Here is a 15232-nt window from a genome sequence, read left to right as displayed (position 1 = left end):
ACCTGGCATACCATACCAACCACTTAGCAATGCCATGGCACCTAGGAAACCACAGCAACCATACAGCAACATCTCAGAAAAGTTTCTTTCACTTAGGAATGTCTTTGCAACCACATAGCAACAAAAATATTGATATTTTTATGTCTTTTAAGTTATAGCTTCCTAAAGAACGTTTGTGTGCTGAATATTTCCCCACAGTTCTGCTGTAAAAGACAAATAATAGAAGGGGGAAACACAGGAAGTGAAGTATATTAGCAGCAGCTCTTGCTTCTGCTTTTTTTTAGTAAAGTGTGAGCAGTAGAGTCATGGAGCTGCTGCAGTTCACTCTTCTGCTGGTGTTTCTCACTGAATGCTGTGGTGAGTAATATTCTCTTTTTATATTATTAGGACTGTATTATTGTTTTGCATGATGTTTTATTTACTTACACTACTCTATATTACTCTTCTGTAAGATCTAATGTAAAACCATAGAAAGAATGCTACCATATTCTTATAGGGAGAAATGTGTTCCCTAAGTGTTTAAACCTAAAGGGAAAGATTTTGTACCAGTTGTACCTTTTCCACATAACGGTCAACATACAATACACATACAATACACATACAATACACATACAATACACATACAAATACTGTACATTTTGTGAAGGGTACATATAGCTTCCCACAGAGTACTGCCACGGAGACAAGCAAGTAATTTGTACTATCAAGTATCTGCATTTCTAGAGGTGGAAAGTAATGAATTACATTTACTCACATTACTGTAATTGAGTAGATTTTATGAGTAATTTGTAATTCTTAAAGTAGTTTTTAAAATAGGTAATTTTACTTTTACTCAAGTACATTTTGACGCAAGTAATTTACTTCGCTACATTGGAAAACTCCCAATTACTGAGTAAAAAAAAATGCTGGGGGAAAAAAAACCAATTGTCTGAAAAAAAAAATGGCACGGATGCTCGCACGTGGAATAACAAGGCAATAACGTCCTCATGCAATACAAAATGTGACAGAGCTGTCACTTTTATCATTAAACAATTTCCTTAAATGGTAAAAAAACATGTAAATAGCAGTTAAAGCATAGCAATGGCCTGTAAAACTATAAAATTACAGTTTATAGTCACCTATATTACCATAACTTTTAATAGTAAAGAAAAAAAATGGATCATAGAAACCTATACCACTTGTTTTATTGGGGTGGTCTGAACAAATACAGCCTGAAAGATCCAAATTATTATGTGGAATAATAGTTCATTAAAAACAATTTGTTTTTACTTTTTTACATCAAATAATTAAAAGTAACTATGTAACTTTTACTCAAAGTACATTTTAAATTGAGTAATTTTTACGTTTACTCGAGTAGATTTTTAGATGGTTACTTTTACTTTTACTTGAGTAGAATTTTAGCGAAGTAAAGGTACTTTTACTCAATTACAATTTTTCAGTACTTTTTCCACCTCTGTGCATATCTAAAAGTGCAGATTATAATGATATGATACTAATGATACTCCAGCATTACTCTCAGTTCAGGTGTCTCTGTTTTATCAGTGCAGTATATCATATCACTTCACTGTTATCATGTGAAATCAAATATATTCATACTGTCTTACAATCATTTCTTTTTCTTCTTTAAGGGGAAACTCGCTTCATTTATAAAACAAAGAATAAAGAACTAAAGTTGGAGTGTGAAACAAACAAATGGCAGATAAGCCCAAAATCTGACAACACGATCGACCTGAGCTGCTCAGTACAGTGTGAGACTGGTAGAACTGTTGAGTTTGATGATTTAGAGAATCCCTCATTTTGCTCAAAGGATAAAGTTTCTCAGTCTGGTCCTGTTTGCTCACTGGAAGTGAAGAAGAGTGGATATTATTCCTGTGTTAAATCTCTGGATCCTGGTTTCCTTTTCCCTTTTAAATCATCTCCCAACAACGTTATCCAGTCTTACATCATCGCTGTTCAGAACTCAGACTGTGAGTAACTTTATTTTCTCTATATTATTAATTTATTACACCCTTAATATTAGAGGTGCTAATAAAGAATAACAGCATTCATTTTATTTATTTATTTTGCTATGAAAATGTTCACCTTCCATATTAACAGCTGGTATTATTAGTATGATACTTATGATTATTAGCAGTATTAGTAGCAGCTATAGCTGTAGATAATCTCTTTAAATTACTTTTTAAAATCCATTTACATTGTTTTTGTGACATTCTCACATCTCCCCAGCCTTTTTTACGAGTTGTAAATAATTCTGCACTTAAAAAAAAAAAACATAAATATAATAAAGACTCTCTATAACAGGGGTGTCCAAACTTTTTTTGTTGGGGGCCAGAAGGAGAAATATATTTGAAGTCACGGCCCACAGACTCTATAATAAAACAAATAATGAAATATACCACTTTAAATAATACATTTTCCTGATTACTTTCATTTACACACCATTTTACTTGATTTACTATCTTTATCTTTGACAGTGTTGTGTAAACTAAGATTTTTCAAATTGATGTTTCATTTCATGATGTCTCTTAATATTAAACTCCTTAATTAAGGCAACTTTTAGACTCTTTGGCCCGTTTTTCTGCTCTAAAACTGCGCACTCTCTCTGCTTTTAGACTCTTTGGCCTGTTTTTGACACCTAGCGTTCAAACTTTGAATCTCACATTATAAAAACTTGCTTAACAGCGGGCCAACTTTTATTCTATTTCTAAAATACCGGGCTGTAGTTTGGACACCCCTGCTCTATAAGAACTTTGCTTGATAACTTATTTAAGAAAATTAGGCTGATTTTGGTAAATGATCCAAAGTTCTTTATGTAAACTCTGTAAAAAGACAAACATGTTCATCATACCTGTGTTGTATACAGGTAGAATGCAGCTTCTGACGTTTACCCATCTGTGCAGTGAACACACACACACACACACACACACACATTAGTAGAAGTGTGTACCTGGAGTGGTGGGCTTAAGGGGGCTTAAGTGGAGGGTAAAGGGGACACTGCTCAAGGGCCCAACTGTGGCAGCTGGTCAGGCTCTGTCACGTCCTGGCCTTGTCTCATGTCTCTGTGTGTTTTCCCCACGTGACCTGTACTCCTCTGTGTCTCCTGTCTCAGTAGTTTTCCACCACTTGTCTCATTTGTAGCTCCGCCCCTTCCCCAGGTCTTTCCACTTCTAGTGTATTTCCTGTTTGTTTAAATAGATCCCCTGTGCCACTTGTACTTCGTCGGTCTTTGCACCTTCACCTGTCATTCGTCTCTCTCTGTGTTTAATAGCTTCTCTCAGTGTTTCCTTGTCTCTTATAGCCTTAGTCCCTTGTTTCTCGTTTATTTCTTGTTTTCTTGTTTATAGTTTATTTCCTTGTTTATTTCCTTATATATATTCCCTGTTTATTTATTATCTTTTTCTCTAGTCGGTTTAGTTTATGTTCTCTTGTTTATTTTGGTTATTGTTTATTTGTGTATCTTTGTTTCGTGTTACTTGTTCCTTGTTTCTTTGTTATTTATTTAATAAATTATTTATTTATTTCGCCCTTCCCTGCACTTGCGTCCATCTCCTCGTCTCCCTGCCTGGGTCACTTGTGACAAACTCCAACATCTGCTGAAAGAACTCTTTGTAGTACCTTTATTTTAAAGAGTGTACTGTGTTAATGTTCATAACACTATACTGTAATTATATCTATTTATTTTCTTATTTGATTTTCTTTTCTCATTTTTTATTATGAATAAAAATGTATGTAGGAGATAGCTGGTAAAATAAACTTGACTCTTGTGAAGATTTTGTTTTAATAATCAGTATTTTTCTCTGCAGTGACGCTCGAGTCTGAGAGAAGATCTTCAGTGAATGTAGCTGAAGGGGGATCTGTGATTTTAAACTGCAGTTTCAGCTTCAGACCAGGATATGACTCAAATCTTTTTACTGTTTACTGGATCAAAACTGTAAAACAGAGCAGCACCTGCATTTATTCCTATGATAAAGAGGGGTTTAATCATCACTGTGATGAGCAGAAAAAACTGGGGCTCAGACTCTTAAATCTAACAAAAGATCAGTTCACTCACAACATTAAGATCAGTGAGGTGAAGAGTTCAGACAGAGGTCAGTACCGCTGTGCTTTACAGATGGACACAAGTGTTAGAGAGAGTAAATCTGCAGTAAACTGGAAGGTGATAGAAAACGTTACACTCAACGTCTACAATCCCACACCTCCTCACTCTACTGACCAACCTGAGACCCCCGAAATACCTGAGACCCCCAAAACACCTGAGACCCCCGAAACACCTCAGGAATTAATTGGTGAGTTGAGTGATCTACATCAAAATGAATAAATGCGTATGTATATGTGTGTGTTTGTTGGGTTGTGGTATTAATGTACATAATCTAAGCTGCTGTATTCTCTCTGGTGGTCTTCCCGTAGCCGTGTATGTGGGGGTCTCGGTGCTGCTGTGTGTGCTGCTGCTGCTGGTTGGAGTGGTTGTATTTATCAGAAAGAGGAGATTTCTCTCAGCAGGTAAATCACACTGAACACACACAGCTTACCTCTATAAACCATTAACACCAGTACACTGCACCCCACTCACTCCAGTTCCTCACTCTCATATCTACACTCACCTGCCAGAAATCATGGGACAGCAGCATGTACATTTATGATGAATTATTTTTTTTTCTCCCCTGTTTGTTCTTGCTCTTAGTCAAGTTAAGACATATAATGCCAAAGCACAATTCCACATGAAAAAAATAGCCTTGTCATTTATAGAATTCATTTGTTTGTGCACATAGATTTTACATTTATTCAACATTGACTCAATGATATGGTTTTGTATATATATATATATATATATATATATATATATATATATATGGTTTATATTCAATTTTACTTACACTAAATATGAATATATTGTTTGTATTCGATTCTTATAGCCTGTAATGTGGTCTTGCACTGTAGAAAGGAACATTTAAAGAAGCAGCTTCCACCTAATTGCATAAAGTGTTGAAGCTCAGCCCAAACATTCAACACCTTAAAATAAATGTTAATTCAATGCCAGAATTTCAATACTAACCAATGTCTATATGGCATTATTAAAGAAAAGTTTTTTTTAAGGTTGTTTTACCATCATAAACTTTAACTTCAAAAGAAGTAATACAACCAAACATCTAATGTTTATTCATTGTTCTTTGCTTTTAGGGTTGCAATTAGTGATGGTCTGATCCACGCGTTTTCAGTTCTGATCCGATTCTGATACAAAAATGCAGATTTTTAATTATTTAACACAGTTATTTTTAACTGAATTATACAATTCTTATTGTTGTTGATATTGTGCTGAAGGTTTTACTTTCATTTAAACACCATTTAATCGACCACATCGGATTTTAGAGAAGTTGATTGTGATCAGGTCTTGTAATACTGTGAAGGCTACATTTCAGGCTCACCTTCAGGACAGTCGCTCTACTCCCACGGCATCTTCAAACTCCTCTTGTGTCTCTGCTAGTCGGCTGAAGCGCCGCCCGGTCGTGTGCTGCGCTTTTTTTTTTTCTAGTGAAGCGTGTGTGGTGGAAAATAATGACAGGAAGAAAGAAATATTCAGAGTCTCTGAGTCTTGATCAGAATGAGTAACAAGATTTATTGAGAAGCCACACGTAATGAATACAGAGTGAACTCCTGCCTTGCAAGAGTGCCAAGCTCTCTTTATACCTTTTAGATCCTCCCATCCCTTACTTCCCAATTATGGGCACAGTGCCACCATTGTGACACGTCAACTTCTTCTGACAGGTGGTATGACATAATCCCTTAGTGAGCATATCAGACTGGTTCTCAAAACACCGCAAGCAGAAGGAAAAATGACCCTGGCGCCAGAATTGTAGACAGAACAATCCGTGACGTGCACACATACATAGACACACACTGCTTTCCCCAGATAGAAAAACTCTCACTCAGCATCTTAGATATGCTCCTGAGTACACATTATCATCGCATGGAACAAAAAGTAATATCATTAATAGTCGTCATTGTTTATGAATCATCACACGTCATTGATTATGAATCATTTCAATAAACACCTTCCATCACACTCCCCCCTTTGATTCTGAATCAATAATGAAATTTTCTTTTTACAGCTAATTTTCTTTACCTTCATTAAACAAACGGTCTAGCCCAAATGCAGTATCTAACTCTATTGTATCTACTGTAACTTGCAGGAACTGGCCTTTCTTCTGCATATGGCGGAACAAAAATTAATAGATATATATTAGAAAAGAGTAAAAAAAAAAGAAAGAAATAAACTAAAGCCAGTCGAGGGCCAGAGAGAATTCCTCATACTTCATCCAAGCAGTTATACATTTTGCAAATGACATGTGATTGTACAGAACTTATCAACATGATTACGTCAGCAGAGTCCAGTTAACAGCATGTTGTCCAGTTTTAATGACGTGATTAGCTCCAGCCTGTCTGAGCAACAAGTTCTTATCATGATGTTGTTCAGCACTGTGTCCTTCATGAACACAGCAGACAGTCCTTAAGTGTCCTAAAGTCTGTGAGAAGATGAGACAGAGGAAAAGAGTGGATGGAAAGATCTTCTGGCTATCTGAGGAGAGGTTTCCAGCACTTCACTCAGATAACTTGTTGTCTCCTAGTTCATATGCACTGGTCCCAGAACAGCAGAACAGCAGTGAAGCTTCTCTGCCACTCAGGGTCACGTTCTCCTCACAGCTCTCACTGTTGATGAAAACACTCTGACCTTCCTGATTCCTGAAAAAGTAAAAACAACCTCCAAAGCCTTGTGTCGCCGTGACAGTTAAAAAGAGAGCAAAGATCATAAGGTTATTAAGTGAATTATAAAGTGAACAGTAAAAATAATAACTGTATATATAAATGTATAAAACATTTAAGAATAAGAGTGTAAAGGTGTGGTTATCTCCAATCACACCCTTCACTCCCCCCTTCTAGACCAAATGGAATCATCCAAGATTCCATGATGGTCTACATAACGCCTAAGAAGCCCCGGGAGTAATGACAAGTGTCCGCATACAGAGTATGAGAACAAGTGTTTCTTCATCTCAGCTGTGGACATGCTGGGGCCTATTGCACACCAGTCCCCACGCCGGACTCTCCCTGCCTCGTTATGCCCACCATGGATCTGAGAAGATTCATAAACAATTTTTTACTACATTAACTTTCTCTTTTTTTTTTCCAGAATTACAACATGAAGTTTAAAAGTGTTAAAATCAAGTCAATGTTTTTCAACATTGTCACTGTTTTCGCTCTAGACTATAGAATACATAGTCTCAACATTTATTTATCAAATGCCTTCATATTTTCTTTTAACCTTTCACATTGTCTAATTTAATCTTCAACCACAATAATGTATATATTTTTTATGCATTAATTAGACATTTTCTTACACTAGATGCTGAGAAGCTGATCTACACCTTTGTTTTGATTAGAGTATTGTAATGCATTATTCTCTGGATTACAATTATTATTCTCTACAATTTACAAATTACATCGTGGTCAAAATGCTGCAGCTACAGTTCTAACTCACACACATAAAAAAGAGAGAAGATTATTTAGATTGGATTTTAATATTCATTTAGTGTAAAAAGTGTAAAATCTCTTAACTGCTTAGCAGCTAAGTATATATCAGGACTCCTGACAGATCGACAATTCCAGCTCATTTGTTGAGAACATTTAGCGTTGCATTCTGTATTTATGCACCAAAGATTTGTAACTCTCTATCAGTTTATATCCATCAGGGATCACCCAGTTCTTCCTTTGAAGCACATCTAAAACGTATTTGTGCACTTCAGATTAATCTTAGTTTTATTTATTTTAAAATAGTTTGTTATGTGCCAAAATTCTTAATGCCAATCTGTAGACAAACAATCCTCAACTTTACACATACTCAGAAATCCTTAAAGCATTGTTCAGAATATTTAGTCTGATTAGTGCTGTTATTTGAGGGCGAACACACAAAGAGCATAAAACACCCCTTTTTTATTTTAGTTATTAAATAGAGAGTTCAGTTCTTCCAAAACACTGATGAGTATGATGCAGTCAGTGCATTTCCTCTATATCCTTCGTAAACTTATTTTCCGTCTGTTAACCTGAGTCTAAAAACATTTGGCTGATGTTAGAATTTAAATGTGTGTGGAGTTGTGTCCACAAGCTGTTGTAGGCATGGTCCACCTAAGTTTAGACTAACTAGTTCCTATGACAGTGATTTTGAAGCTATGAGCTGCAGTGGTCCTGTTAGAAGTCATTGGCCTAATATTTATTTTCCTTGTTCAGTTCCAATATATATTTTTGCGAACTGTGCTACCTGTAAATTAATTGCAAAAAATAAAAACATATCTAAGTTTCACTTGTTTGGCATAGTTGCAAGACTGTTAGCTGGTGGTTTAGCAAGCTAGTTATTATTATATATATTGAATTAATTTAGCATTAATATTAATGCACATATAAGAGAAAGATTTCTATCTTACCCTATATATATATTTTTTAAAAACTTTTGGAGCAAGCAAAGCTCTTTTTGTAGTTGATAGTCTACATTGATGTATTAATAAGATTTTAAATGGTTGATTTTTATTTGAGCCAGCATGCTTGGTTACTTTAGCTAGTTACAACTACATCTGAGTTTATATGTATTAATTTTGTCAAAAGCCAGTAAACAACTTCCCTTACATAAGCCTTAATGGAGAAGATTGTTATTAAAAATGTTTTATACAAATCATAGTCATTAGGCAACATAAATTACATAATGTAAACCTAAAAAAAAAAAAAACTTTCCAGTGAAAATTGAGGGCCAATGTGTGATAGGCCTCTAATGTATTAATCTGCCCAGCAACCATGTTTGGCTACTGTTTACAATGAAATTAAAGATTTTTTCCCTGAACTAGATATTATTTTTAATTCGTCAAAGTTTTTGATGAGAAACACTATTTAAAAGAGAAACAAAAAAAGCTAAAACCTCCCTTTTTTTTTTTTTTTCTTAAAAAGAAAGGTAAAACAGTCATAATTTGAGTCACCACCAGATTTAAAGTTTAACCAAACATTTTCTACATGAGGCATAAACATCAAAAATTAAATAAAATCACTCCTTTTAATGGAAAAAAAGTCTCACGTCTCCGTTGCTGGCTCAGGCTGAGGGGTGGATCCACTGGGCTGATTGGCTGCTGGGGGTGGGTGGTGTTGATGGTTGAGCAGGTGCTGTCTGAAGCGGTCTCTGATCGCTCAGTTCTTCCAGATCTGAAACCAGTTTCCTGGACCAGTGCTGTAACATTTCAATCACAGCAGGTCCGGTGAAGACGCAGTCCAGCCATCGACCGACAGCTGGACCAAACACAGTCTCTCATCTGAGACTCTCCTCATGAAGTGCTCTGGTTCAGATGATGTTCACAGTACTGTTGCAGAGTACCCTGTCTCTGAGGGTCAAAACTCCTGTGATGAGCACCACCCCCGCCTTCTCAAACACCCAGAAAACAGCACTGAGCAACAATCAGTCAAAAGAGAAAAATCCCTCCAAAAAAAACCTTAAAAGAAAAAATAATAATAAAAAAAGAAATCCTGAAAGGAATTCTAACATGGTTAAAAATTGTTTAGCCTCATGAAATAACTAAAACAAAAATTATTTCCAGCCAAACGATGCTTGATATTTCTAAACTGTATAAACATTAACATTATATTGTTGTGCTCTGATGGGGACTCAAAATATAGCCAAGAATATGCAAGCAAGTTCTTCATTGCGAGAAATAGAAAACATATGGAAAGCAAAACAAAAAGCTCCATTTTTTTTTTTTTTTTTTTTTTTTTTTTTTAAACATCTGATGTCTCCTTGTTTAAAAGTCAGAAAGAGAGACCCAATTCACTGCAGCTCGTAATAGATACAATATTAAGTTTGTCAAATTAAACCTTTCCAAAGAAAGTAAGGTCTTTTCTTACTGGTTTCTAAAATCTACTATCCTCATTAAGAGAATCAAAAGATCAGCATAGACTGAGATACATGAGAACCACTAGAGAAATTAGATATGTGTATTCTTTAAATCTCATTCAGCTGAGACTGAGCTGAAGTCAGTCTCAATAAGAAAAGAATAAGAATAGAAAAGGCCTAAACCACATGAAGACAGAAGCTGTGTTCAGAATGGCTCACTCATTAACTCTTTCACTATGTAGCATTTTCTATTTGCTAAACGAATTATGGAACAACCAAACAATAAAGCATGTTTGTCCTGCTCTGAGGACGTCTAATACAACAGCACTGCATTGCATTATAGTATATTTTGGAATTTCTAAATTTTGTGATGCATTAGGTTTTTCATAGTGAACTATATAGGGAACAGAATGTACTGCTGCGGTTTTAAATAGTATTGCAAAAATGGTTTATACACTATATAGTGCACTATTTCTGGAATAGGGAGCGATTCTGACACAGCCACACACACATTATATTCATCATTAGATTAGCTTATAGAATATCAGAGTTAGACAAATGTTAGAAACATACACACTTACACACACGCACAGACACACACACACACACACACACCAAATGTGATAGAAGATAGCAGAGAAGAGATGTTTTGTCTATCTCTCTCACTGCTTTATTCAACACACGCAGAAACACACACACACACATTGTATCAAAAGCCTGGAATCCTCATCTCTTTTCTGTTTCAATCAGGGATGACTTTCACAATGTGGACATTTGTACATAACTCATCACTACTACTCAAACATGAAGCTGTCTCACATATTCACTAAACTGTCATCCTCAGAATTCTACAGCATTCTCCATAAAGATAATGAAACATGTTACATTGAACAGTTCCAGCATGGCTCAATATTCTGCCCTACTTTAATATATGTATATTGGGTTAATATGCTAATGATTCCAAACCTTTGAACAACACTACATAAACACACACACACACACACAGACATACACATATAGTCTTGGCTCATTTGATTGAAAAGAGCTGCGTCATGAATTTTTGGATTAAATTTCAATTCTTTAGTTACTTGGGATCCCATTTTGTTCTCTCATTCGATTTTAATGACTCAGAGTAATTTAGCCCCAATAATCACGTCTCACCTTCCTTCTTCTAACCCTGCTTAATACACAATCAGTACCCTGTACTATTATAGTATTATTTATGCACTCCTCCCCACGGTCCCGGGACCTATTACTCTAATGACACGTCTATCAATAGAGGCCTCGCTATGACCAGGCTAGTCTTCTCTTTAACTTCAAAGATATATTTACATACATCAATAAAGGCCTCGCTATGACCAGGCTAGTCTTGTACACCGTCATGTAACTATACACTGTCCAGGGCGGAGTGCTGAAGGAAGGATGGAGGGGAGTAAATTAATTTAAGAACAAAATTTTGTATTTAAATTTTTCTTAATGAGTAAATTAGTTAACCTGTCACTCACCACCAATGTTTGTCGATGAGGCCTGGATTTGCGAATGGGGGGTGAGAGGCCGCACTTGCCCCCGCGGTACTTGTCCTTATTCTGTGGAATTTTCCCTTGCTTCTGGGGCCCAGCTGTTTTGCTGGAGAGCGTCCTCGGCAGGTGCTAGTCTCTCCCCCTCCACTGCAAGACCATGCTCATCCTGTTCCGTGACGCCAAATTGTGGTGGAAAATAATGACAGGAAGAAAGAAATATTCAGAGTCTCTGAGTCTTGATCAGAATGAGTAACAAGATTTATTGAGAAGCCACACGTAATGAATACAGAGTGAACTCCTGCCTTGCAAGAGTGCCAAGCTCTCTTTATACCTTTTAGATCCTCCCATCCCTTACTTCCCAATTATGGGCACAGTGCCACCATTGTGACACGTCAACTTCTTCTGACAGGTGGTATGACATAATCCCTTAGTGAGCATATCAGACTGGTTCTCAAAACACCGCAAGCAGAAGGAAAAATGACCCTGGCGCCAGAATTGTAGACAGAACAATCCGTGACGTGCACACATACATAGACACACACTGCTTTCCCCAGATAGAAAAACTCTCACTCAGCATCTTAGATATGCTCCTGAGTACACATTATCATCGCATGGAACAAAAAGTAATATCATTAATAGTCGTCATTGTTTATGAATCATCACACGTCATTGATTATGAATCATTTCAATAAACACCTTCCATCACACGTGCTGCGTGTCCGCCGCTACGCCCGCTCCCCTCTCATCTCTCGAGGTGTCTGAAACTGAATGATTGACTCTGAAAACTTTGTTTTACGAAACTTCAATCAAAATTAGGAATTATAAAGAAAATCTTGTTGAAATATGAAATCATATTTGCCTATATTTTTTTCCCCTCCTTCGGAAGGGAAATATCAGCCAAGGACGGCAAAAGGGCAGTTGCCCAAGCACATTGGGCCATAGAGTCTGCACGTCACTGATGCTGGCTGTACTCAAATCAGGTCTAACTGTGTTGCTTTTTGGAGTTTCTACACTAAAACATCTCCTAACAAACTCTATTTACTCAAACTAACAACTAATGTTGTTAATAATCTTCTTACTCAGAGTCCCTGGCTGCTGTGGGTTTATGGTAGACTGGAATCTGAATCAGCGACGTGTTTAACGTTGTTCTGCAGTGTCAATATCAACACCAGGGTTAATTTAATGTTATGGGTCAGTTTTCCAGGCAGGGATTGAGCCTAGTCATGGACTACACAGCATGTCGAATACAGAGCTTAATCCCTGTGCAGAAAACTGACTGTAAGAGTGTTCATTTAAAAGTGTCTCATTTATATCTGTAGTTTTTTGGATAATTTGCTATTCTAATAATTTATGTAATGTATTTTATTTATGCAGGATGTAAGACTGTACAGCAGAAGAGGTAGACTATATATATTTTTTACATCACTATAAATTCCAGTATTGCATTAGATTTTACTGATTCCATCATTTAATTGATGCATTATTTTCCATCTGCAGAAACCAAGAAGAAGCTCTTGACGCTGATTGTAAGTCATAACACACATCACACTTTCGATTTTTGTTTGACAAAGTTTTTTAAAACTATGTACTATCACTTTGTCAATCTCCAAAAAAAAAAAAATTATTTAGGTTTGTGGTTGTAATTTGACAAAATGTTAAAAAGTTCAAGGTGTATAAATACCTTTGCAAGCCACTCTGTTTTTATATATGGCATTGATTAGGGGTGGGCGATATGGCACTAAAATAATATCACGATATTTCATGGTATTATCGCGATAACGATACTCTTGGCAATATAATTTTGTTTTTCAAGAATACATTACTGCTACAAAACGAACAATTTCATTTTATTATTGCATACGATTTATGTCACACCCCTTCCAGAGATATAAAAAAATACAAGAAAATACAGATTTTGAAACAGAAGTCAATGATCCAGAATGTCATGATGACTTATAATGCACTCTAAATATCTCCATACAACCAGGATTAAAGTAAATAAATGATACTGGACAGACATAATCTGTCTCTAGTACCCTGATGTAATAAGTTGGGGTGGGTGATATGGCACGATATTTTTAGAGTATAATATTGTTCACGATATTCAAAAAGGTTGGCGATATTATCGCGTACGATATGATATGGCACACCCCTAGCATTGATCTGACGTCACTTTATTAAATTTCTTTTATAGTTACTGTAGTGTTAATGACTCTGCACGCTGTGGTTTATATCCAGGTTCTCCGTATGCTGTCGGGAGAGGAGATCATGAGTACGATTCCATCAAATCTCCTTCCACAACCGCTGATCCAGATCATAAACAGCCCTCAGAACCTCTGGACCCGTATTCAGTAGTCCAACTGAATGACTTATACGACTCTTCAGCTTCAGAGAACGTCCAACATCCTGTTTAAGATAAAGGAGGTGATCAGTTTCTCATATCAGTGGTTTACACGCTAATACTGTAGAACTGTAGAGAATTACTCAGAGAGAGTAGCAGGTTCAGAGTTAACTAAAGACTAATGCAGTGGTGTGCAGTGAGGCCCTTCTAACCCTTCAGAGAAGGGGTGACAATAAATGCATGTAAATAATTACATAATTTTTAATCAGGAAATATATATTATAGTTATACTTATCGTATTTTTCGGACTATAAGGCGCACTTAAAAACTTTTAATTTTCACAAAAATTGACAGTGCGTCTTATAATACGGTGCGCCTTTTGTATGGATTTTACTCGTCAGGTTGTAAGGAGCAGTAAACACACACTCCGTGCAGCGTTATAGAGAGTTTCAGTGCTATACAGAGTCCAGAGCCGTGCAGCTCCGAGGCTGGAGCAGCAAATAGCATTAGCTAGCTTATTCACTGTTCAGAGATCAGTATTATCTAAATTTTACCCGTCAGGTGTAAGGAGCAGTAAACACACACTCCGTGCAGAGCCGTGCCGCTCCGAGGCTGGAGCAGCAATAAATAGCATTAGCTATATGCTAACCGCTTAGCTAGCTAGCTTTTTCACTGTTCAGAGATCAGTATTTTCTAAATTTAGCACTTTTAATACTGCTGGAGCAGTATTATTAGAGTTAGATGCTAATCGCTAAGCGTTCACCGTTCAGAGGTGAGTTATCGGCCTGTAAGTCTGTGCTGCTTTGCCTGGCTAGCATTAGCTAGATGCTAAGCGCTAACTCTCTCAGAGGTGAGTTTTATCAGCCTGTAATCTGCTTGTTTACCGTGTTAAAACAAGCTACGGGGGACGAATCGCTAGCTAATATCTCACTGTCTTACCAGAACACGCAGGATTACTCAGTGTAACGCTGTCGTTTAAGTTTGGGTTAACTTTACTAGTTTAGGTGACTAGCTAGCGTGCTAGCGGATAGCTATGCTAACGCTGGTGCAGCAAGCCTTAGTGGACATCTGGAAATCTAAGCTTACTGTAAATAAACTGAAGCACGTTACTCACCCAAATAAACAGTTTTCAGGAGAGGAATCTGTGTAGATTAATATCCAGCACTCGTTTGACTTTGAAAGAGCTAGATTTATATATACTGAGACGCTCCACCGGCAAGCGACCACCCCCGGTGGGGGAAGGGAAACATGGCGCCACCCCTGTTCACTTTGATATAGGCACCCTTTCTAGTGTCACTTAACGCGCCTTATAATGCGATGCGCCCTATGTATGGAAAAATTGCAGAAAATAGGCGTTCTTTGATAGTGCGTCTTATAATACGGTGCGCCTTATAGTCCGAAAAATACGGTATATATAAGTGTAAGAATTGATTTTATAAATTAACTAAAATAAAA

General features: G+C 36.7%; 1 protein-coding gene across 1 annotated transcript in view; it reads left to right on the top strand.

The window, feature by feature from the left end:
* The first annotated feature begins 303 nt into the window (after positions 1 to 303).
* LOC111191148 (uncharacterized) overlaps positions 304 to 15232 on the top strand; it is a 106880-nt gene continuing 91951 nt past the window's right edge. Inside the window, exon 1 of the mRNA XM_049471318.1 lies at positions 304 to 357. Within this exon, the coding sequence (XP_049327275.1) occupies positions 306 to 357 (52 nt within the window). The 5' untranslated portion in view covers positions 304 to 305. The remainder of the gene's footprint in view (positions 358 to 15232) is intronic.

The sequence above is a fragment of the Astyanax mexicanus genome, chromosome 23 (genome assembly GCF_023375975.1).
Source record: "Astyanax mexicanus isolate ESR-SI-001 chromosome 23, AstMex3_surface, whole genome shotgun sequence".
Taxonomy (NCBI): Eukaryota; Metazoa; Chordata; class Actinopteri; order Characiformes; family Acestrorhamphidae; genus Astyanax; species Astyanax mexicanus.
The sequence above is the reverse complement of the archived record's forward strand: the minus strand, read 5'-3'. Positions and strand labels throughout refer to the sequence as shown.